Source organism: Ambystoma mexicanum, chromosome 6p, assembly GCF_040938575.1.
Source record: "Ambystoma mexicanum isolate Mex_15411 chromosome 6p, UKY_AmexF1_1, whole genome shotgun sequence".
NCBI classification, from domain to species: Eukaryota; Metazoa; Chordata; class Amphibia; order Caudata; family Ambystomatidae; genus Ambystoma; species Ambystoma mexicanum.
In genome coordinates, this window is record NC_090935.1 from 1,057,935,716 (window position 1) to 1,057,961,950 (window position 26,235).

At 48.4% G+C, this 26,235-nt stretch overlaps 1 protein-coding gene across 8 annotated transcripts in view; it reads right to left on the bottom strand.

Moving 5' to 3' along the window:
- Window positions 1-26,235, bottom strand: part of SPIN1 (spindlin 1) — a 454,964-nt gene that overhangs the window by 67,451 nt on the left and 361,278 nt on the right. For 7 of the 8 annotated variants that reach the window (XM_069625666.1, XM_069625663.1, XM_069625660.1 and 4 more), the window contains one exon: window positions 2,244-2,477. In XM_069625666.1, coding sequence (XP_069481767.1) covers window positions 2,244-2,477 — 234 coding nt within the window. The remainder of the gene's footprint in view (window positions 1-2,243; window positions 2,478-26,235) is intronic. The other variant, XM_069625665.1, reaches the window with a different exon arrangement.

Consider the following 26,235-nt stretch of genomic DNA (forward strand, 5'->3'; position numbering starts at 1 on the left):
TTAGGTAGTAATAGCTCCAGGAAATTAGGACTTTCATTAAACATCAAAAGACCATTCTGCTATCGAATCTCAAAACACACAATACAAGTTAAGTATGCTTTACTATAAAATTGGCTAGGTTTTTGTGATTTCAACATTTAAATATATACAGGAGAGAGCAAATGGCCAGAAATATTGAAAGGTGTATTCTGTCACAATGCAGAAAGCTGCCGCCTAGTAATGATTTCCATACAGTTTTTTCACACGTCGGCTGGATGTCGCATACATTTTACTCTCTTGCGAAGGAGAAAAGTAATTTTTACTCTCTTAAAATCACATTGACTCTCAAAAGTTTAAAAATAGAGAGTAAAACACTCCCACATCAAAATCATATCTGGAACACTGGTAGTTGCTGACCGTCAATTCTCAAAATTCAGGGCAACAGTCACCAGAAGCTACTTTGCTGATTGTGAAGTCTTTGTCGAAAGGCAATCGGTCGAGGTTAAGTCAAAATAATATTGCACGATTTCAAACACTAACTTATTAACTCTATTAGAACTCCACGTGTAGGGACCAACCCAATGGCAAAGAATCAATCGGAGGACACCAACATGTGAAGCATCATGGGTACTGTACATGGAATCGTAGGGCTAGTATTACAGAAACACCCTTTTTTCGACTTCGAAAACCAATGTGATACTCCACACCAGACACTGTCGGCCTAAGCAGATCCACAAGCCTCAGAAATGCATGTCTAGTCAGTAAAAAACTAAGGGACATTATGGTTACAAGTAAAACCAGTTATGGCAAGCTAAGCAACTGCAACTCACGCTATCACTGTGCACTGCTAACACTAACACCCAGAACATCAAAGATGACATCACAAATGTCCAGATAACAAAAAAACTCACCCCCCCCGCCATCCATATAATATATGTGGACAGTATGAGGTGACAGCGGACTTGGTGGCAGCTGCACACCCCTTTTTACCTAAAAAAACAGCTCCATGTTATCTTCATTCTACTCCCTTACCCTTTTAACGCCCTCTTTCAGCCATCAAATAACCCCAATGCGTTTCCCAAATTGTTGGTTCTCAGCGCGGTCCGTAAACTGGACGGCACCACGCACCCACTTTTTTCACCAATAGGGAAGCGAGTCCACGGAACGGACCCAGATATGACTAATTTTGTTGCTTTTTGGCTGTTTTTTTTTTTAAAGTACTGGATGGATTTACACCAAGTTTACAAAAGCACGCTTTTGGGACCACGCCACCGCTCCTGGCGCACATTTGGTGAAATTCCACCTAATGGTTTGGGCTGTGGGTGTGAGCACATTTTTTTTCCATTGAGTCTATGAGGATTTCCCCAAATTTTGCACCCCCCCTATAACTTTGCCCCACCCTTGACGAAACCGCAACAAAACTTTGCAGAATCATTCTGAGAAGCCATATACTTGCAAAGGTTGGTGAGGATTCATCCAAGGGGGGGGGGGGCGGGGGAGTTACAACCTGCCCAAAAAGTTATCTTCCTATGGGTTGAGCGCACCAGTGTCACGCTTCAACGCTGTAGCGGATGCTCTTCTTTGGCATAACCCATGGAAGATCTGCTTTAAGTATTCCAATCTTAGTCTGTCTCAAATTAGCTGCAAACTGAGGGCAGAAAAAAAAGATTCTGAGCATGTCAAGGATTGCGAGTCCCTGTACACGTAGGATAGGGATAATATGCGAGTCCAAGTAGATTCACAAGCCCCCGAAAAATGTTATCACCACTCTCACCTCTTACTCTTGTAACTTTGTTTTTTTGTAGAGTATGTAATTCTTGCTCCTCATGCACACTGCTGTGTATGGCTTGGCTTTGCAGAAGGACTTTTGTGATGTCATGTGGTGTGTTTATGCCCGAGTGATGGAATGCATGGGTGAATGTTATAACCTGGTCAGTTGTTCAGCCAGAGGCCTGGGTGATGGGCTGCCAGTGTTTTATTGTCTTATATGTAACTTATTGATTGACTGCTTGTAATGATAATAATAAACCTAGCAAGTCAACCTAAGAAGGCTGGAAGTCACTTCACTACACACACCACTGTAACAGACAACGGTTTAAAGCAGAGCAGAAGCACATGGGTTGCAGAAAGAAATCCTATTTGATTACCAGGAAATATGTGGGCCTAAAAACTAGTTTGCCTGTAATGATAAATTATGGAACAACAAACCGGACTAAAAATAAAGCATGTAAAATATTAGTAAGAACTGCAATTGCAATACTCACTAGAATCTGGCATTATACGAAGGTCACCTTCCTTGTAGTCATCGAGGAGTTGGTACATATACAAGACAGGATCTTTTTCATATGTGATATAAAACCAGGTGTTCATTATGGGTGCACGAGCCAGGACCATTCCCCGCCACTCATCCTTCGATCCATCTTCTGTTTCAAACATATGCTCCACTGCTTTGCCAATCATTGTGTCTGCCAGATGAGCATCACTGATTCGAGAAGCTGCTAAAAGACACAAAATACATCACAGTCACATTCAGTATGTTAACCGTGAACGTCCACCATCTTTTCCAACAGAACATTTACAAGTTGATTGTGTAAATTCATTTCATATTTCTTAAGAATCAGACTACTAAAGTCAAGCATGTTTTTGCACAACCTCCTGGTGAGGACTGGTCAAACACTAACATTAAGGTGAGGCAGTACAGGAGAAGGACCAGAAGAAAGGATGACTCCTGTACAGGAGCACCATCTGGCTGCTCCCATTTCCACTGGGTGCCCTCTCTCCACTTCGAGCGAGGGACACCTAAGTGGAATCCTCATCCTCACTCAGGCAAAAACGGCCCTGCTGCCCTTGAAAAGATGGTCGCAGCCATCTCAAAGTCACCCCACCAGTTCCACTCGTTGCAGGATGCCCTGCCCACAAGCAACTCGGATTGGCCGGGTTTAGCCAACCCACACAGGGCATCCACGGCCGGCAGGCTGTGCCAGCGTGGGTCCAGAACGAAGGACCAGAAAAAAAGGACAACTCATGTCTGCACCTGTCCGCACCAGGACATGCTGACGCTGCATCATTGGAACTCTCACAACACAAACTATCCAAACGCGGCAGATGCTGATCCACCAGCCTCAGTAACCCACCCCCTGGAAACTCGCCAACAAGGTAAGAAGAGTCCTGCCTCTTCATATCGTTGCCCCACATCGCTGTACAGTCCAGCCTACCCCCACCCGCTTCCTACCCTCTCTCACACTACACCATTACAACAGAAACACTGTTAACCCCACAACCTCCCCCTTCCTCCCACCACTCACCCCCTGGCACTCTGCCATGACATCAATGAGCCTCGCCTCTGGCACACTACAATCTAAACCTGAAGCCCCTGCACACCACAATGCCAACATACCCAACACGACCCCTACCAAACCTACACTCACTCACAGCCACACCACCACTCACCGCCCCCTAACACATCACACTGACATCCCACTTAGGAAATCCAAAACACCCCCCCACAACACTTGACTGCACAAGACATCACTGCCAACCCCACCAGTCATCCATGGCCCAACAGAAACACATGATCTCCACACAACAAAGTAGGTGGAAAATCTACCACTCAACAACTCTAGGCCCCACACCTACACTCGCACATCCATGACACCCACCAATCATCCGCCAGCATCCTACCCAACCAAACCGTACATACCACATGCCCATTGTACGCCCGGACCACACACCTTACCTCACGCACTACTGCACCCACCAAGCTCTACTGCCCCATCCCACATCAGAGCGTAACCTCCACCTTAAATACCACACCTCACACCAGCCCAAATTCCAACCTACTACACCCCTCTCCACAGCCAACAACACCTCATCAACTGACCACACCCAGCCCAACATCCCCCTTCTCACCACAGCTTCCCCACTACACTTCGCTCTACTCAACACTAGATCCCTGGTGGCACATGCACATGACATCCATGACCTGATTACTAACAACAACCTGGACATCCTAGCTCTCACTGAAACTTGGCTCAGACCTAACTCTGGCCCAACACTCTCCCTAGCCATCCCCAGCGGCTACACCATACTCCACCATGACAAAGCACAGAAGATAGGAGGCGGTGTTGCCCTGATTCATGAAGACACAATCACGCTACATTCCCTGAAGACCACCTATCCCCCCAACTGCGAAAGCACCTCAGCCAAAATCAAATACTCCGCCAATGCCTCCGTCACCCTCCACCTCATCTACCGGCCACTGGGCCCGATCAACAGCTTCGAGACAGACTTCTCCCAGCTAGCCCTCAACAGCCTGAAACCGACCAGCCAGCTCCTCATCCTAAGTAACCTCAAACTAGGTTACAACGGCCCTTTAGACACAGGAGCCACCACTCTAGCAAATTCCAATTTTCTCAATTCCCATTTTAAATGACACCAATGAATTTGAGGAAAAATGGGTGAAATACTGGAATTCTCAATGCGGTTTTTGGGCTGGGGGATAGATATATATCACAGGGACAATATAGAGGTGAAAATAGGTCTCTAGTTGGTGAATTGAGACTTGGAAGGTAGAGTGAGGTTTGTTTTTAGGAAAATATGGGAGTGAAAAAGAGAAAGTCGGTTTTAAAATGAAAGACAAATTTTACTTAAACTAGATTTAATGGCTAAGGAAAGAGGAACGCCACCCATGAATATAAAAGTTATGCTGCAGTTGTAACACTTCACGCAGTGTACCCCCTTTTTTTAAGGAAAATTAATTAATTTAATCAAAATATCGCTAATGACTTATGATCTATGCAGAACAAAAGGAAAATAGGAAAGTGGCGCTAACGCTGGAAAATTCAATGACAGGGTGCACAGAGAATTCTAACAGTTTTAACAAGTTACCAGGGTAGGGATAGGATTGCTTAGAGAGTGGAACAAAGAAACGGGTCAAGATGGGGTAGACTATGTGTTATGGGATGTGAGATACTGACAGTCTACGCTAGGGTTTGGGAATTTTGGAACAGTCAACTGGGTTCTGGTCACTGCACCGCTCAGTTCACCAGGTAGTGGACTCTCCTGGCAAGAGACAGCTGGGCAAAGGTCTGGTCACCAGATGGCAAGTGCAGCTGGGCAATTCGGGTCACTGGATGGCACAGGTAGTGGACACGCCGGTCTGGTCACAGGATGCTAAGGTACCACAGCCTTTCCCCTTTTTATGGGATTTTAGTGAGATTTTCTCTAGGCCTTTGCTGGATTAGAGTCAGCTATACTTTGGCCGGTCAGTGAAATCTGGCCAGCTTTTCTTTGGCCTTGTCGTGGAATCTGGAGTCGAGCAGGATGAATGTGGGAGATCAGGAACACAGGCGCTGGAAATTCAGGGGAGTGTGTGTCTGGAGCTCTGTCAACCACTCATATATAGAGCATGGTGACATCACAGAATTATTGGTGGGCAGAACTGAGCTAGGCCTACCTCCAAGAAGCGGATAGGACAATCAATGTTGGTTGCCTCCTCGAGTCCCAGTTTATGAGGTTGCATTTTAGTAGGTAAAAAGCCATCCCACAGTCCTTTTTGCCAAAAATCAGTCATAACCTAATGTACACATTTATACATTTGTCGCACTTTAACCAATCACATGGGCAGATTACATATTGTACGTAGAGCATATCAGTCCAATCCTCACGGTTGTGGGACCTTGTTTCGCCCTTCGATCAGTTTTTCACGCTTTTCCGTGAGAATTATATTATTTAAAATTCTGTAACTTTATACATGGGTGTGGATTATCATTAGGCATGTAAGTATTAAAATTCGCAATGGCATCATTGATACTTCCCTTATAATACCCAATTCTCTGCCATTTCTATTCCCCAGGTGTCAGTGAAGTCTATGATGTCTTAAATGAAAGCCCATAAAATTATATTTAAACTGTTAACTTTTCACATTTTTGCAAAGTCCTGTGGCAAAGATAAAAGTCTTACAAGTTTTATTTATAAAATAGTCTTTGGAAACAAATGTTCAGTATTGTTTCCCATATACAGGCATAGCTTCCAAGCTACCCCCTCAATCCAGGGTTGTCACAGAGATTTCCTTAGAAGCTTCTTATAGAAGCCACGAGTAGGTGTGATTTTTCACTTCGCACATCTGTGTCCCGGAAGTTCCATTGTAAGATGGCTCAGCCCATACCCAAGTCTCATTAGTATGATAAGATTCTTTGTCAATCAAAGTTTTCCAACCTAGCAATTATCACTTTCGTGTCCTGGAAGTTTATGGTGGTTCCCTTTTGGGGGAAGCATTAGCTCTGCCAACAGGAATCACCTGTTTTGGGAGCTTGAAAAATCCAGCCCATGCAGTTTAACAGTTTTATTTTTCTTTTATTTTGTCCTGAATCAAAACAAGCCTGTTGAAAAAAAAGCCCATATATGTTTCCCCAGCAACAAACTCCTTTACAATGCTAGGCACGGACAAGCTTACATTCAACATTGTACTTTTTAAAACAGGCATTTTTTTTTCTCTGGTTTGTAAAAGCCCATTTTGACACATGGTCAATGCTGCTGGGATTTATCATCCATCTACCTCCCAATATTGCTCTGTAGCTGCAGTCAGCTTGTTTTACACAACAGTCTGTACAAGGCAAAAGTCGTCATGAAATTGACATGTGCACAGAAAGCTACGATTTTCTATTCAAGCAGTGATTTTTGACATTTGGTAGCAAAACGTATGCGTTTCCCATGTAGCTGAAGGAAAGCTTTTGTTGATTTTCTCAGGTTTGGCTGGCACAGCCTGTCTTTCAGGAATAAGGCTCTTTTCTGATGGAACACAATGTGAATATGGCTGGGCATGAGTCTTTTTGATAAAAGTAGTTTGATGAAACACTGATGAAAATAGCATCAGAGCAGCCTCCTTTTCAATGTGAAATATTCCCTTTTTCAATGGGAACTTTGGCCTTGCAGCAAAGCAGCGCTGCTTTTTCACTCCTCTTTTGTACATGTAAGAACACACTGGAAAGCTTTTTCAGTGTGCCCCCTTGTTCCATCCTGCTCAATATGTGCTTGGCAAGGTGGTGTAGCCATCTTTCTGTCGTTGCAAAAAGCAGTTTTGGTGTGAGGCAATGGTGCTCACAGGAGCCAGCGCAGCCATTTTGCTGGTTCTGCTGAAGTGCAGAGTGGTAATGTGGGGAAGTACTGCTGAGTGGGTAAATCTATCCCACACCACACACTGCCTCTGTCGTGTGCCCCCCAACCAGATGATCAAAACTTCCCCAGACCTACAAATCCTTCAGCATCGATGGACACATAATCCCCCTTGGCGTCTACCTTGATTTCACCCTCATGAGGACACGCCAAACCAATCACATTGCATCCACCTCAGGCTACGCCACCAAGCTCATCACCGCCAGCAGATCTTACTATCACCAAAAACAGGCTCGAAGTTGCTCAAGCACTGATCTGCTCAAAACTTGACTACTGCAACTCACTATTCTGTGGCACATCCTCCAAAAATCTGTGCAAACTTGAATCGGTCCAAAACAACACTCTGAGAGCTGCCCTTGACACTGGTAAGAGGGACCACATATCTGAAGCTAGGAGATCCGTTCACTGGCTTCCAGTGAAGAACAGAATCAACTTCAAGATCCTATCGATCGCACACCGCTCTCTTTCCAACAACGCATCCTCTTACCTGGGAACAAAAATCACCAGACACACAACAACAAGACCACAATGCACCACCTACAAACACTGCCTTGTCACTCTCAGATTCAATCGCAAAAAAGGGGGGCGGGGAGGAACTTCCCAGCCATTGCCCCCACACTCTGAAAGGGGGGAGCTTCCTGTCCACCTGTGCAACAGACCATCCTATGACAGTTTCAGAAAGAAGCTCAAAACCTAGCTTTTCAACTAAGACAACCCACCCTCCTCTTGTGCCTGTTCCTCTTCCTCTGCTATTATGTCCGATTGTAACCAGCGCCTAGATACCTTAGGACTTGGTGCGCTTTATAAATGATTAAATACAAATACACCCATCCAAAAAAGGGAAGCCAAACCTCTCTTTTGGTAGGTAATTCCTGCAGTCTGTGTCAAAATGTTCTTGCTACCGTCTGAGACAACTAGCAGTACAGTATGTACGGTTTAAGTTACTTACCCTCCTCTCAGCTCCCAGATCGACTTCGAGGGGGTGTAGCCCTTATCTTCCCTGAGTGGATCCCTGCCTCTCTCATTCCCACTCAAGCTTACTCCTCGTTTGAATGCCTAGTCTGCAGGCTCTCTCTCTCTCCTAGCCACTCTCTTACTGTTGCTCCTCTCTACCGGCCCCCTGGTCAAATCACCTCTTTTCTCTCTGAGTGGGCTGACCTTTCCTCTTCCCTCTTGGCCTCCACCACTCAACTTCTCCTCCTTGGTGACCTCAACATTCATCTTGATTCTACCTGTCCCTCATCTTCACTCTTTCGCGACCTCTGCGATTCACTCTCCCTCTCCATCCTTCCTTCCGGCCCGACTCACTTGGCTGGCCACACACTTGATGTCTTGATCTCATCCGGCCTCCCCCTCTCTGCACCCCTTACCACTCCTCTCTCCTGGAGTGATTACTGCTTCCTCTCATCTCTATCTGCTCGCCCCAAGCCAAGCCCACTTCTTGAGTGCCACCCACCTTCTCAGATATCTGGCCATTGAAGCGTGTGTCAGTCGAGGCCTTTGCTGCAACGTTCTCTCCCCCTCTTACACCCCAGGCTGACTCACACCCTGACACAGCCCTCTCTCTTCTCTACTCCTCTATTTCTGCTACTCTTGATACTCTTGCCCCCGTCATGAGGATCCGTTTGAAGTCCAAAGCCAAGTGCAATTCTTGGTATGACTCTGACCTAGCTACACTTAAACGGAAGTGTAGGGTGGCGGAAAGGCAATGGAGGGCTTCTTGCTCATCCTCTGACAAACTGGCCTGCCGCCTGTTCCAAAGGCAATACGACTTCTCGTCCACGCTAAGAGAGTCCACATACAAGCCTGCATCTCTGCGACATCTAAAAACTCAGCTGAACCTTTAAAAATCTGCAAGGGGCTGGCCAATCCTGCTGCAGTCTCCACCCCTCCTCTGTCCTCCCAGGATCTTTGCAATGCCCTTGCCTCTCACTTTATCTCTAAAACCCAAGACATCCTGTCCTCCCTCTCCTCTGCTCCCCCTCCCCCTCCTCCTCCTCCTCCTCCTCAGCCTGCTGACCCTCCCTCTGCTATCCCTGATCCCCCTTTCTCCTCCTTTCCTCTTTTCTCCCCTGATGAGATATCTAGACAAGTCTGATCTATGAAAACCTCATCAATCAGGGCCATCCCTGTTAATCTAAAACCATTAAGGACCACATTGACACCCTTGCGCCGGCCCTTGCTGATTTCTGCAACCTCGCCTTTGCCTCTGGCTCTTTCCCCACCCCTCTTAAACACTCCCTTGTGCATCCTCTCCTCAAGAAAACCACTGCTGATCCGTCATGTCCGGCAAACTACCGCCCAATTTCCATTACTCCCTTTTTGGGCAAGCTCTTGGAAAAGCTGGCCATCTCTCAGCTTAATCTCCATTCTGACTCTGTTGGCTCCCTCCATGACCACCAATCTGGCTTCAGAGCTGCCAGAAGTACGGAATCTGCTCTCATGAACATCCGTAAAAACCTGCTCTCCAACCTCGATTCTAACATTCCCTCTTTCCTCATCCTACTTGACCTCTCCTCGGCGTTTGACACGGTGAACCATACCAACCTGCTCAATCATCTTCGTGACAACCTCGGTATCACTGATCAGGCTCTGGCCTGGCTGACCTCTTTTCTCTCTGATCGACCCTCCCAGGTACAACTTGGGTCCTTCCTATCTTCTATCTCCCTCTCCACATGTGGTGTTCCCCAGGGGTCTATCCTCTCGCCCTGGCTTTTCAACCAATACCTGGCAACTCTCGCTTACTGCATCTTAATGTTCTGCTCAACTTTCCAGTGCTATGCTGACAACACCAAACTCATTTTCAGGCTTCCTTCAGCCTCCTCCTCTCCTTCCCTCATCTCTGATTGTCTAATCGCCATTCCAAATTGGTGTGCCGCCAATGATCTATGTCTAAATGCCAACAAGACTGAGGTCATCCTTATTGGTACACCATCTCCATCCTTTCCTCTCACTCTCTGGCCGGCCTCCCTTGGCCCTCCTCCCACCCCCACTTGCGCGGCTAAGAACTTCGTGGTTATTTTTGACTCTACACTTTCCTTCTCCGCACACATCTCTGATGTCTCCAAAAAAATCTAACTTTTTACTTCACCTCCTTGGAGGAAATCTACCCTTCCTCTCCTTCCCTCAAAAGCTCACCGTCTCCCACGCCCTGGTTCTTTCCAGACTGGATTACTCTAACAACCTCTTCCTAAATCTACCTGCCTCCACTCCCCGCCCTCTACAACTAATCCAGAACAGGACTGCGAGACTTGTCCTTGGCCTCAAGCCCTGGGATCGTATCTCTCCAGCCTTGAAATCCCTTCATTGGCTCCGAGTGGATGCAAGGATTACATTTAAAACCCTCTGCATTGTCCACAAGGCTTTCTGGAGCCTGGGTCCAAAATACCTTCAACTATCCCTCCGTAAATACCTCCCCTCTCGAGCCCTTCGCTTATCTACTTCCAACTCCCTCAGGATTAGTCATTTTGCAAAAAAACAAGCTGGGGGTAGATCCCCCCCCTGTCTTCGGCTGGTGCCTCCCTTTGGAACAGCCTCCCGGCCACCTTGAAACTTGAAGAAAAACATCTTCGGTTCTGGAAACTTCTCAAGACCTTCCTCTTTGCCTCTGCCTTTCCCCCCCTTCTTCCCTGTTGATCTGTTTCTTCTCATGGCATTGTGCACCTGGCCACCCTCTGTTCTTTCGGGCCCAGGTATCTGCTCACCCTGCCACCTTCCTGCACTGCCTCCAGGCCATCATCTGCACTAGGGTTCTGTATCTGTACCCATAACAGTCCCCCTCCCACATTTCTTCTGCACTTATCAGATATACCTTTCTGACTAACTTTCACCTGCCACTTGCTGGCTGCACTACCATGGTTTAAAGCCCTTATTTATTCTATTTAATATTTATGTTTTCTCTCCTCTGCTTCGCACTTTCCACCCCCTCCTTCCTTGCACTTTTCCCCCCCATTTTCCTTTCCCATGCACTTGCGCTTTCTTAAATGTCACTGGGCCTAGTAAGATCGCTGTTTTTTTCTGTTTTTTCTCTCCCTTGTTCCCCTTCCTTTTTGCCTGGTCGCGCTCTGAAACACTTGTGTACGAGCGCAATATAAATAAATATAATTTCATTTCACCTGTAAGTATTGTTCTCCAGCATGGGTCTGGCATGGATTCACATACTCATGAATATTCCCCATTGTCAGGCTGGGAGTCCACAGTAAAAGAGAAAACATTGTAACTTATTTCCCCTCTAAACCAATCATTGACCTCTGGGTCATACTGTCCGCATCCAATGACAGTCCTCTCCCTAAGCCCCGCCTCTGGCAGCCATATTCAGATTTGTTAAGCATGCAAAGTGGCAGTATAACCAAGCAGAGCCGCAGAGGGGCCGGAGGCAGGATTCGCATGTGAATCCCTGCCAGACCCATGCTGGATAACAACTTAAACCTTCTCCAGCACGGGGTCTGGCATGGATTCACATGCTCATGAATAACGAATACACAGCAGTACACATTACACAACCACGTGAGGTGGCAAGGCTCAACAGAAGCAATTAACACTTACCTCTGGAACAGACTCACCGCAACTGAACAGGTCGCGTAGCACTGTCTGGCCGACTAGGGACTCCTCCCTGGAATACCAGTCGACGCAGGAGAACCTTGTGAAGGTATGCGTTGACCTCCATGTTGTAGACTTGCAGATATTAAGCAGGGGCACACCATATGGGAACGCTGTCATCGCAGCGATCGCTCTGGTGGAATGGGCTCTCGGAAGGCATGGCTGAGGCCGGTTAGCCAGCCGATGACAGTGCCTGATGCAGCCAGAGAGCCATTTTGAGATGGAAGCCTTGGACAAGGCCTTCCCATGATTCACAGGTCCTTCAGAACTTCAAGGCATGAGTAACGTCCAGCGAATGCAAGGTCCTCTCCACCGGCGACAAAGGGTTCGGGAAGAAAACAGGCAGCACCAAAGGCTTGTTAAGGTGGAATTCCGATGGGACCTTCGGCATGAAATTGGGGTGCGTATGCAGCACCACCCATGATTCGTGCAAAGTCAGGTATAGCTGCTTGCAGGACTGGGCCTGGAACTCACTCACTCATCTGGCTGAGGTGATGGCTACAAGGAACGCTGTCTTCCACAAGAGAAACTTGAGTGGTTCTTGATGCATAGGTTCGAAAGGTGACCCCATGAGTCCTGTCTGGACCACGTCGAGTTCCCATTGCGGGGCAGGCGTGTTCAACTGGCGGGAACATTTGAAAAAACCCATGGAGAGTCTGGTGCAACGCGAGATGGCCGCCAGGTGTAGCTTGATGGACGCGTGAGCCAGACCAGCTTTTGCCAAGGAAAGCAAGTATGGCAGCATCTGTGGGGCTGCCCCCCCCCCCAGAGGGGTAATCTTTTGCGACCTGCACCACGTAGAAAAACACTCCCAGGTATGGCCATAGCACTCTAGTGTTATCGCCCTGGCTTTGGCAAGAACCTCCCTGCAGTCCGCTGGAACTCCTCGTTGAGGGGGATCTTGTCCATAAAACTCCCAAACACATGTATCCAACGTGCATTCAAGAATTCCTGTATTTGCAACCTGCAGAGACGTACAAGGCAGATGCAGGACGACATCATGCCCAGCAACTACTTGATGGCCCGAACAGTCGCCGTCTTTGCCGACGACAGTCGCTGCACCTTCCCTTGAATAGCCGCTAGCCTATCCTCCGAGGGGATTCCAAGCAAGCCACTGTGTTGAGTCTGGCGCTGAGGAACAGCACGTTCTCCAATGGCGATAAGCAAGACTTTGGATAGTTTAACGAGAATGTCAGCTCTGTCAGTAGTCGAATGATCTCCTTTGTGTGCTCGTCGGCCAGCTCCCAGGAGCGGGCGCGTATGAGTCAATAATCCAGGTACGGGTATGCGTGTATACACAGGTGAGCCGACACCAGGGCCAGGCATTTCGTGAACACCCTTGGGCTGACTTTAAGCCGAAATGTAGGGCCTTGAACTGGTAGTGTTGGCCTTGTACCACGAACCGTAGGAACGTCTGATGTTTCCTGTGGATGGGGACATGGAAGTATGCATCCCTCTAGGTCCAACGACGTCAAGAAAACCCTTTTCTCCAGTTGGCCGAGCACGTGTTGCAACGTGACCATTCTGAATTTTTGGAAATTCAGATACTTGTTCAGACGGCGTCTGTCTAGGATGAGTCTACAATCCCCTGATCCTCCAGTCTTCTTTCTGACCAGAAAGTATCTGGAATAGACTCCTGAGCCCCAGAGCCGTTGGGGAACGAGCTCTATAGCCCCTTTCCGTAACATGGCTCGCACCTCTTCTGGGAGCCGAGGGATGTGCTGCTCCTTAAGGGGAATGGGCGGAATACGAGGACACCTGCGTTGCAACTCCAAGGTGTGTCCCTGGGCAAGAGATTCCAGTACCCATCTGTCAGTGGTGATTTTCTTCCACTCGCTGACGAAACCCGTCTCTTCTCCCATCGGGGTGCACTGGTTGGGGCCCAACGTCTTGGCTAGTTCAGGATTCCTTAGGTGCCTGTGCTGCGCCCTGTGGGCGATGGCGACGCTGACCCCCACTACCGTAGACCTGGAAGTGACCCCTGTAGTCTTCCTGCGTGGAGGATCAGGAAGGTTGCCTGTGTGATGTGGAGTATCCCTTGGATGAACTGCTCAATTTTCACTTGGAGGAGCAAAGAGACGACGAGCCATGCTGCTGCATTGTGCCAATCTTTATGGCTTGAAGGGATTTGTCGACCGCCTTTCCGAACAGATTTTCACCGTCGAAAGGCATGTCCAGCACCTTTGCATTAAGGTCCTGGCGAAAGTTAGTGGCCTTCAACCATCCCTGCCGACAAAGGCAAAGACTGTTTCCTATCTGTCTGAAACCTGTGTCAGCGATGTCCACTGCCACCGTAATGGCATGGTCTGATGCCACCTCCCCTTCCTGGAGGAGGGCGAAAGCCTCGTTTTTTTGCCATCGAGAAGGAATTCCAGGATAGGGCCCAGCTTGTACCAGAGATCCCCATCCATCCTCTTCCCCCTCGTTGTCAGGGGTGCGGGGGGGTGGCTGATGATGCAGAGGCCGGGTTGGCTGAACGTTTTTTGAGGTGGCCAACAGGGCTGAGTCCGGTGACAGTTGTGACATCAAGCACTTCTCGTTTGGTAGGAGCTGAGCAAGGGTTGTCCAAAAAGGGTACCAACATAATAGACTTCCTCTTGGACTCTCGTTGCTGGTATAGGAAGCCTTCCTTTTTGGTTTGCTTGGGCACCTGCTGGAACAGTCTTGGAGATCGAGTGGAATGATCCCACCTCGTCTGGTGAAGAGCCTATGAGGGGCGTCCAGGTGCAGTATTTCGTCGTCCGCCGTGACAAAGTCCTCATCTTTGCCGGTTCCCGTGGTCGTGTCTGTACCAGTGTCCGTGTGTGCATCCGGGTCCGATGGTGGAGTCGGATCCCGAAGTGATGGAGGAGGCTGATGCGTCGGTGATGCTTCCTCTTCTTATGTGGAGGCTGGTCAGGGGTATGCGGTACAACAGGTGCTGGAGACAACCTTTGCTGGATCAGTGTTACTAGGGTGTGGAGAGCAGACAGGATGCCCCTCGGCTGTGGAGGGAATGATCGAGCACTAGGCCCTGTGTCGCTGTCCTCCTTGTGGACTGTATGGATGCTTGCTCGTCGTCGTCCGTGGAGTAGATGTCAATTGGCTGATAATATGGAACCTTGGAGGGCTGCTTTGGGGCCTCCTTGCCCTCCCCCCCTTTTTCCTCTTGAGGGCGGTGTACCGGGATGTGAACCAGTGCCCCCGATCCCCCTTCCAGGGGTGCCCGCAGCCTTCGCAGCTGCCTCGATGGCCATGACACACCTGGGAGGCAGGGATACTCTCTGCGCTGTAGGTACCAACCGCTGTAGCGGTCGCCACAGAGGATGTCGACGAAGCGGTCGACGGTGTCTTTAGCTGCGCCGGGTGAGCCTGCTGCGGGGCCTTCTCTTCCTCCAGCCTTTGTTTCTCAGATTTGTCCTGTAACTTGGCCGGGGTGGAGGACTTCCTCTTTGAGGAGGAACTTGATGGCAGGCTGGCTGAGGTGGTGTTTGGCGATGGGGATCGTTGTGTATCTGAAATGGGACCACATCAGCGGCGAACCCGATGGTATCGGCCTTGCAGTTCTTGGCCTTGTCTTGGACCCCCACGAATGAGGCGCCCTCTAAAGGACTTCAACTTCCTCCCGGAGGAAGACCGCTCCTCTGACTGGCCGATCCTGGGTGAGGCATTACCATGCTCAGAGGAGGGATCAGGGGCCTTGCATGACTTGAGCCATGCTGCCAGCCTGCTATACCGGTCTTTCTTAATTTCCTTCGAGAAGCCCAGACATATCTCGCACCCATCCTCGTTGCTGTCCGGGCCCAAGCAGTACAGACACATTAGATGTTTGTCCTCCACCAAGACGTTCCTTAGCCCGCATTGGGCGCAGTGCCTGAAAAGGGTCCTTCCCTCCTTTTTCTCCTCTGTCATGGTCGGACGGCGCAAAGTAGGCCCAACTTGGCCTTTCAGAAACTTCGAAGGAAAATTGCCCTTGAGGGGCACACAACCTCACTGACAACAGATCCCTGTTGCTGGCCGATGAAGATAGGAGCACAAGGGTTCTAATGGAACAAAAATAGAACTTTTCCATGAAAAAACGTGGAAAAAGTACAAAATAGCTTGGAGAGCAACTCGAGGACTCCCAACACTGAAGTGTGCAGTACAAATCTGAAGATGCCTGCCAGAGGCGAGGCTTAGGGAGAGGACTGTCATTGGATGGGGGCAGTATGATACAGAGGAAAGTGATTGATTTAGAGGAGGAATACAGTTTTAAAGTTAAACTGTTTCTTTTACCAAGGCATCCCAGCCTGACGACAGGGAATAATCATGAGCATGTGAATCCATGCCAGTCCCCATGCTAGAGAACTTATCATACTCTTCGTGGGCTCAAGCCAGAGCATAAGAAGGAGACTTTGTGTACCCAAGAGCGGGCTACACTAGGCAGAGTACTAAACATAGACATCCACGTCTAAACAAGTATGGTGTCATGAATTTCTTGACCTGGTTAGCCATGATTGGCCAGCCCTTCAGGATCTGAATATTTCGAGGTACACTTAGGGCAATCCAACTCATGTCATTGTATAACAGGAGGAGATCTGTAGCCAGTGAAGGTCGATCACGGGAAGGTGAAATCTACTGCATGAGATTCCACAAATGGGCACATCGAAGCTGCTGCTGAGACCAGTGCTGCCAAAACCAAGTCTTAATGGCAAAGCGCTGAGCTGTATCAAACAGAAGCCTGCAAAGTGTCTTCCTGAAATAAGTTACTTACCTGTAACTCCTGTTCTCCAACATTTGTATCTTTCTTAGATTCACATGCTGTATGAATATTCCCGCTCGTCAGGCTGGGAATCCTCGGTAACAGCAATTTATTTTATCAAATTAAAACTGCAATCACTTTAGTGCTCTAGTAGAGCCATTTTGGGTCATACTGCCCACAGACAATTGAGAAGACTCCCTTAGCTTCACCCCTGGAGACCATCTTACAGTTGCCTGTCCTGCAACTCGATTGATATCCTCTACAGTCTCCTGGAAGCCATGCATCTGATCTGCATCACCCAAAGTGGACTTCTCTATGCTGTGATGTCATATAGGCTCCCATTTTTTGTAATTTGCTAGGTAACTTGGTGGAGCGACAAGTATGCAGAAGCTTTGCTGCTGCTCCCCATCAGGTAAAGTGTTATTTTCAGAACTGAAGCCCTTTGCTTATCCCTGCAGATATCAATGTGCGCCCCCACCCATTTGCTGACTTTGGAGGTAGGTTAAGCCATTTTAGCTTAACCCATTTATTTTGAGGGCACTGGTCAGGCAAAATGGTTACGATAGCAACAGAACTATGTCACCTTCATTATTTCCTGGGCTGTTTTAATGTTGTACACACTGCCTTACAATGGAGTGCTGCAGGAGTACTCTGCATGTATTATTCTCATTTCTGGAGACATCCTTTTGCATTTGTGATGTGCTTTTAACAGACTGGTGGCATTGAACATTTAATTTCTTTTGCCAGTGCACTACCATGCAAAATCTAATTTTTACAGCAGAACGCCATTTCGAGTACCATGTACCCACGCCATGTGGTCTAAGTCCTGTACTATTGCCATTTTGCTTTTTGGCCATCTTCCTGCCGCCTCTTGCACTTCCCAGGATAGTGCTTTGTGTATCTGGACGGGCGGAAATGGGGGCTCGGACCGTCTGGCTCCAAAGAACATTATGGCCAGGTTATATATGTTGTTGGGCAGATGTAGGGTATGTGGCTGTCCATAGTTAATGAGCCCTAACCTGTTTGAATGGGGCAGATCCTTGCTGTTGGTGGGCTGAGCAGCCTCCAGCCTGCAATTGGGATAAGAAGAGAAGCACTGCACCCCTTATAGTGGTCAACAATTGGAGCCAAGAATCCAATGCCGAAAAGCCTGTAATGTACACCCGAAAAGACGGCTGCCATAAACAACCAGCATTGCCAAAGCCATCTCTTGGTGAAGCCTTGCTGCCATTGATGTAACAAAGACCCTTGTCAGTTATTCAATCCTTAGTCTAATTGGACCAACAAGTCCCTTACCATGCACTAAAAGCCTGCTGTCGGAGGATGTTAGAAGTGTCCCAGGACCATCCTGTGGGCTGGCCATCCATGGACAAGGCCTCTGCTGCACCGGTCGCCATAATGAGTTGGAGGTTGGATCTTAGCAAGTTGTCAACATGCGGCCAAAGATCATCGTTACTGCGGTCTACTGAATAGAAAGGTGCCTGATATTTACCACAGCCACAAATCTCACTTGCTGGCACCTAACCAAGCTTGCAATGCTGCTGCTCAACCTGCCGTGACATGCAGATTTCTTGCAGGACCAGTGGTGGCTGCTGTCCAAGGTGACTAGCTTGTCCAGCTGCGAATGTCAAAGCGGCCTCATAGCCGGACCAAACCAGACGCCCAATTCAGCCTCTAGACCTGCGACCAAGGGCAGAAATAAGTGTCTCCAGTGACTGAGTAGCCAAAGGGCAGTCACAGAGAAAATCAGAATGAAGGGTGCAAGTGTACTTACTTGTTTTCACGCCCCCTCACTTAATACTACTCGCCAAACACTCTGGTCTAGCTGTGATTTGGAGAGTGCTAAAAAAGCCCCATTTCCACTAATGTGGCGGGATTGTGTGTGTACCCCTAAAATCATTACTTTGCATAGTATTCCAAAAGGTGAATTTAAACTTCATTTTTACCAGCCTATTGGATTTGCCAAAGCATGCCCTTTGAGACTTCCAGGGTTCATTGTCATTTTACTGAAGTTCATTTTTTTTAGATGACAAAAATACATTGAAAAAATCATTGAAATGTATTTTTTTAATTACCCTACCTTTATTATACCCTTACCCACCCCCATATACATTTCAATGTGTTTTTTTTTGGATGGACGTTTTCGGCAAAAAATCCCTCCAAAAAACGACCGTCAGCAAAAGGACGGCATTCGCTACCCAGATAGGGAAGGACTGGTAAGGGAATAGTTTCTTACCTGTAGCTCCATTTCTCCAGCATTGGTATCTTTCATGGATTCACATGCTTAGAATATTCCCCGTCGTCAGACTGGGACCCCTCGGTACACATATATAGCCTTTTCCAACAGGAAAACTTCCGACAATTTTGTGTCCTATCTACGTCCTTTTAGGACCCGCCTACGCATGCTCCGTAGGCCGTCCCTGTATAAGAGGCCCGCCCCCGTGGTTCCCCTTCAGATTTCGGCCCCTCCAAAGTAGGAAGGGTTAAATTTATCAATTAAATACATTACATTCCGGGGAGGTTGGCAGGCGCATGTGAATCCATGAAAGATACCAATGCTGGAGAAATGGAGTTACAGGTAAGAAACTATTCCCTTCTCCAGCATTGGATCTTTCATGGATTCACATGCTTAGAATAGATTGTATAGCAGTAACACTTGAGACGGCGGTGAGAATGTAATGTAATATACCCTCAACATACTACACAATGCATATGTACAGTAGGAATAAGTTACCTCATATAACTTTACCCACATAAAATAAACTGTCATTAAAAAGGTAGACAACAGATTCTCCACAGCGTGGAGCTTACCTTACTGAAACAGATGGCGCAGGACAGCTCTTCCCATCTGCACCTCGTCCGCATGCTGCCTGGCAAGGCAGTAGTGGCGGGTAAACGTGTGGGGCACTGACCATGCCGCAGCTTCGCAATATGTCCGTCAATGGAATTCCTGCCCATAAAGCTGTTGAGGAGGACATCGATCTTGTAGAATGGGCTCTAGGATGTCCTTGCAGTGGCCTTCCGGCCTTAGAGTGACAAAACGCAATCGTCGATGAGACCCATCGAGCCAATCCTTGTTTAGAGATTGCTTTTCCTCTCGTCGACGGACCATACGTGACGAACAGTTGTCTAGTAGACCTGAATTCCTGTGTACGATGTAGGTAAAATTTCAGAGCCCTCTTAACGTCCAGGGTATGAAGAGCTTTTTCTGCTGCCGATGATGGTGTGGGGAAGAAAGTAGGGAGAACAATGGACGAGTGTTTGTGATACACTGTCGGAACTTTTGGGACGAACATAGGATTAGTTGCCAGGACTACTTTGTCCTTAAAGAATCTTAGGTATGGCGGGTCTACGACCAGCGCTTGCAGTTCCGAGATTCTTCTAGCTGATGTGATAGCAATCAAGAATGCTAACTTCCACGAAATGAATTTTATGTCGGACGTGGCCATAGGCTCAAAAGGCAGTTTCATTAATCCTGCCAACACTGTGTTGAGACTCCAAGTCGGGGGGGAAACGTTTTTCCGGGGGAAAAGCTCGAAATAAACCCCTCATGAAGTGTTTTACAAGTCTGTCGCTAAATAGAGGAGACGACTGCCTTTTCCTTGTGAACCTCGAGATGGCCGCCAGGTGCACCTTTATCGATGTGAAGGATAATCCCCTCTCCGCTAAGAGGAGCAGGTAAGGTAGAACTTGTTCCGGCGTCACCGACAACGGTTGTAGGCCCTGTTGTCCCCTACACCATTCACAGAACCTCCGCCACTTATAGGAGTAGGATTTGTTTGTAGAAGGGGCTCTAGCCGCTTGCAGAATTTTTTGACAATCCTCCGAAACTTCTAAAGCACCGAACTCCGAAAAGTCAGGAGCCAGGCTGTAAGGTTGAGACTGTCCGGGTCGTGATGCCACACCGTGCCTTTTTCCCGGGATAGTAGGTTCGGGGCTTTGGAAAACCCTATGGGATGTTCCAGCGACAGGTGAAGCAGGTCGGAGAACCACGGTTGCCTTGGCCAGTATGGTGTCACTAGAATTACCCGGCAATTTTATCTGCGTATCCACTGTATTGTCCTCCGTATGAGGGGGAACGGGGGAAAAGCATAGAGGAACATGTCCGTCCATGGGAAGGAGAATGCCTCCCCCCTGGAGCCCTCTTGAGGCCATCTGCTTGCGAATTGCTCGCATTTCTTGTTGTCTTTGGTCGCGAAGGCGTCCAGAGGGGGGTGACCCCATTTCTCGAACACTTTCATCAGGTGAACTGTGTCCATTTCCCACTCGTGTATCTGGGCCATGCTTCTGCTGAGGGAGTCTGCTTGGGAGTTCCTCACTCCTGGAAGGTGATGAGCCACGATGGAAATTTCGTGCTTTAATGCCCAATGCCATGTTTTCTGGGCTTCTATGGAAAGAGTTCTTGATTGCGTCGCTCCTTGTTTCCTCAGATAAAACATGGCGGTTGTATTGTCGGTCAGTATTCGTACTCGCGAGCCCTTGATGTGTGGTAGGAATGCCTTCAAAGCCCATCGTACTGCTCTGAGCTCTAACACGTTTATGTGTAGGAGTGACTCCGTTGGAGACCAGCGACCTTGCGTTTGGAGAGCACCCATGTGAGCTCCCCATCCGGTTAGGGACGCATCCGTGACTATGGTTCGCTGAAACTCCGGCTCATGTAGGGGTACGCCGTTGTTCAGATTGTGGAAACTCTGCCACCACTGAAGGGTCCGAAGCAGCTTGTCGTCGTCGATGGTTATCTTGTCTGACCACGATCCTTGAGCCTGCGTCCATCGGTCCGCAAGGAATTCCTGGACTGGCCTCATAAATAGGCGACAGTTTTCCACCAGATGGATGCAGGATGCCATGGCCCCTAGGACTGAAAGGTATTTTCTCACTGAGATCTTGGTGTTTCGCCGTAGTCGGCATGCTTGTTGATTGAGTCTTGAGGTTCTGTCGAGAGAAGGTTTCACTAGCCCTAACTGGGTCTCGAACTGTGCCCCCAGGAATACCAGCGATCCCGATGGCTGCAGAGAGGATTTTTCGAAGTTTATGGCGAATCCCAGCTGTTGTAGAAGCTGCATGGTGGCTTGTAAACTTGTGTTGGTCGACGCTGGGGAGGATCCCCTTACCAGCCAGTCGTCGAGGTATGGGTATACATGGTGGCCTTGCTTCCTTAGCCAGGCCGCTACTGGAGCCAGGCATTTTGTGAACGTTCTGGGGGAGGTCTTGAGCCCAAAAGGAAGAACCGTGAATTGGTAGTGAGTCCGCCCTATTACAAATCTTAGGAATTTCCTGTGTTTCCGACACATTGGAATATGGAAATACGCGTCCTGTAAATCCAGGGACGCTAGAAAATCCCCCTCTTGAACGGCGCGGATCACTTCCTGCAGAGTGAGCATCTTGAATTTTAGGCTCTTTAAAGACTTGTTGAGATCGCGTAAGTCTAAAATGGGACGCCATTTGCCGTTCGGCTTTTTTACGACGAAATATCTTGAGTAGACTCCTTGACCTCTCTGTGATGTTGGAACTAATTCTATCACGCCCTTTGCTAACATGAGTGTTACCTCTTGTTGCAGTATCTTCAGATGGGAATGAGCGGTGAACGCAGGTGGAATTTGCGGAGGGCTGTGTTCGAATTGTAGAGAGTGTCCGTTTCTTATAGTATCCAGCACCCATTGATCCGTCGTTATTCGTTCCCATTCGTCGACATATACTGAAACTCTTCCCCCCAGAACGGTGTGTTGTATGTCACTGCTGATCTTTATTTTGCTTGTCTCTCGACGACGACGGATATGATGGTCTTTTCCTGGAAGTCTGGAAGTTCCGGCGACGGTTTGCCGTTTGGGAGGCACGTCTGTATCCCTGGGAGGGGTAAGCTGATCTGCCAAAGGATCTGTCTCCAGATGCAGAGAATCTTGAATTACCTGAAGCCCCTCTAAAGGGACGAAAAGACTTGTAGTTTCTGCCACTCTGGAGGGCACCCAATGAACGTGCCGTGTCCGAGTCCTCTTTCATTCCCTTTAGGGCTTCGTCCACCATCTCACCGAAAAGAAGGTCTCCCTCAAAGGGCATATCTAAAACTTTGTATTGTACTTCTGCCCTGAAGTAGGTACACTTAAGCCATGACTGTCGACGTAATACGACCCCATTATTGACTTGCTTGAAGCCTGACTCAGCGAGGTCCACCGCGATGTTTATTGCGGGATTTGAGGCTTCCTCACCTTCTCGGACGAGTAACATCGCTGCCTTCCTATGCTCTTCCGGAAGATGATCGAGCAACGGAGCTAGCCTGTGCCACATCTCCCTATCGTATCTGGCAACAATTGCCAGAGAGTTTGCGGCCTTTACTGTGGTCGCTCCCACGGATAGCACTTTTTTGCCAAAGGCATCTTGGCGTCTCGCTTCGTTCTCAGGAGTCGTCGTGCACGTGTGCTGGGCCTTCGCCTTCCTCGCCTCTGCCGCCAACACCACCGAGTCTGGAGTTGGTTGGAGGATAAACACTTGGGGGTAGACTCTGGAGCCTTAAACTTTTTTTCCAGGCGTCCTTTCACTGCCGGCTCTGAAAACGGGTGACGCATTGTCTGCAACCCCTCCTTCCATAGATGGTCTAGTATTGGTATCGAGAACACAGACCTCCTTCTCTTACCCATGTGGTCGAACAAAAAACAGTCCTTTTTCTGTTCTTCCTGGGACAAACCAAATTCTTTGCATGCCTTTTCCATCATAGAATGGAATGACGCAATGTCGTCCGGAGGGGACGGGTGAGCTGGGCTTCTAGGGGTTTCCAACTCCACCTCTGACTCCCAGGTTGGATCCCTGGTGGGGGATGATGAGATATCCGACATGGCTCCCCTGTCAGACTCCGAATCTGGCAGCTCACCTTTCTCTTGTGCCAGCGCTGAGATTGGCGTGCGTAGGTTGACGGGACGGGCCCGGCTCGTCAAAAGTGACTGTGGCAGGTTTGGCTGAGGTAGTCTCTGGTCCAACGACTGTAACAACGACTGAAGCGTGGACAGAATTTCCAACGACAAAACAGATTGAGGATTGAGAAGAGGGGCAGATATCGGTATAACGGATCCCCTCGTCGACGACTTGTCAGCCACTCGTAGCCCTAGGTCTGCTGGGCCAGCTATTCTCTCATTCTCGTCCTCCGAGGACAGCAACACAGCCTGTTCTTGTAGTAAAGTATCCGGGGGGATCGGATCAAAAACTTCAGGCCTCCAGGCCTCCTGTAGAACCCCCGTCGACGAGGCCATCGTCGACGTCGTTGTCGGTGGGACGGTGGATGCCACCTGCGTAAGTGGCAGGGTGGATGCCGATGACTGGGCCGCCGTCGACGACGGTGAGTTAGCAGGTGGTTTTGGCGGTCCCGCCTTTTCCACACTTGGCTTGCTTTTACTCGACTCTCGACTCGTGGTCGATCTATGATGATCGCCCGAGGAGGATTTCCTTTCCTTTTCATGCTTTTTTGATGAAGATGATTTCTTTGACGAGGAGTCTCTAGTTGAGTGACTTCCAGACGACTCTTTTTCCGTCGGTCGAGATTTCTTTGCCGGTGGTTCCGACGAGGTAGCGCGGCGTGATGTTTTTGCCGATTGTGTGGAGCCTACCTCCGAAGGGGGGTATGCCCCCGCTCCATCATTCAGCCATGCCACCAGTCGTCGACTGCGGTCTTTGAGGGTTTTTTGAGAAAACCCTTTGCATATGTCGCAGTTATCCGCCGAATGATGAGGGTGGAGGCAATATATACAATCCATATGTCCAGCCCCCTCGTAAACTTTTTTCAAGCCGCACGTCGTGCATGGGCGGAACAGCACTTTTCCTGACACGGAGGACATTTTCTGTACTCAAATTCCAGTAATGCAACCTTGTACAAAATAGTAAGACAACGCGAGGAGATCCCACTACTTTGGAGACGGTTGAAATCTGAAGGGGAACCGCGGGGGCGGGCCTCTTATACGGGGACGGCCTACAGAGCATGCGTAGGCGGGTCCTAAAAGGACGTAGATAGGACACAAAAGTGTCGGAAGTTTTCCTATTGGAAAAGGCTATATATGTGTACCGTGGGGTCCCAGTCTGACGACGGGGAATATTCTAAGCATGTGAATCCATGAAAGATCCAATGCTGGAGAAAGTTAGGTGACTGCCTTATATTTAGAAGGCAAGTTATATGTTTCAATTCACTTTATTTGTGACAATCGCTTCACTCTGTTGAACTATTTTTTACTGCGTTTTAGAGTAAAGCGTAGGTACTCTCACTTTGAGATTATCAACTATGTGTGTAATAGTTAAATGCACATATGATCCCTAATAGGGGTGAACTCGGGTATTGAGTTAACTAGAGTTTTGAGAACGGTCTGTCTTGGGTTAAGCCAGGCCTCATTACGGGTTCAGCGGTAACCGTGCCGGTAAAATCGGTAGGTTGCTGCTGGACCCGTAAACAGTTACCCGCCCGGCAAACTTGCAGGTCTGAAAACGGTGCCGGTACCACTGTTTCCGGACTGGCAAGGTTAGAATGAGGCCCACTGTCTTGTAAGACAGACAATTGGAGCAAAAGGCTTGCATTTGGGCTAATTTGCATACCCACAAAGCTTTGCTAATGTGGCATTAAACTGGTGGTGAACTTCCAGTGAAGGCTACTGCGTGGTGCTGTGCCATGTGTGACATGGCTCAAATGACTCACATTTCAGGTGAAAGGGCTTTTTCCAAGCCTTTTTAAACCCACCATATTTTGTCTGTTTGCTAAACATGCCCAATGCTCCAACCACAAATCCGTCAGACTATACTGATGATCCCTAATAAGGATATGCGGTTCTCTACAGCTTTGAGAACTGTCAGATGTTAAGCTGTGCATGCAATAACACTGCCCTGCAATACCAACAATTTTCTGAAGCAAAAGGTTTGCATTCAGACTAATTTGGATACCCACAATGCTTTGCTCATGTGGTTCTGAACTGGAGGTGAACTTCCAGTGATGGCTACTGAGTGCAATGCGGCATGTGTGACTTGGCTCAAATATATGGGATACATTATTCACTGTAATTGTAATTCTGATGCTTGTATCTGCTTAGATTCACATGCTCTGCATAGTCCGACATCTAGTGGTAGTCGCAGAGTATTACAAGATTTGTTTTCAAAACTCAAAAATGTATGTGGACAGGGCGTGTTAGTAATACTATCCCTAGTGTGACGTGTACTGTACCCATGGTCCTTCACACATCGAGGTCCCTTAGATTGTTTCTGACATGAGGTTGCATGAAGTTTAGCATGAGTATGTATGTGACAAAGCAGAAACAGTGATAAATCAGATCTATGCGCCTTCCACTCCAGTAGGGGAGGCAGGGTGGACGCATGTGAATCTAAGCCGATACACGCATCAGAAATATGATTACGATGAGTAACGTATCCCTTCTGAGGCTTGTGGATCTGCTTAGATCATATGCTCTGCATAGATTAGCGAGCAGTATCTGGAGAAGGAGGTGGGGTGTGAGATGGTACAGCAGCAGACAGATGTTTTAGAACCGCTCGTCCCATCTGTGAATCTGCTTTAGAGCGAGGGTCAATGCAATAATGCTGTGTGAAAGTATAAACGGAACTCCAAGTAGCAGCTTTGCAAATGGCGTCCAGAGGGATGTTTGCAATGGAGGCTAAGGTAGCTGCGGTACTTCTGGTTGAGTGAGCCCTGGGAGTGAACGGTAAAACGTTTTTGGATAGGGAATAGCAGAGCTATATGCACTTGACTATCCATTTTAGATATGTGTTCGCCCTCTCCCCCAGGGGCT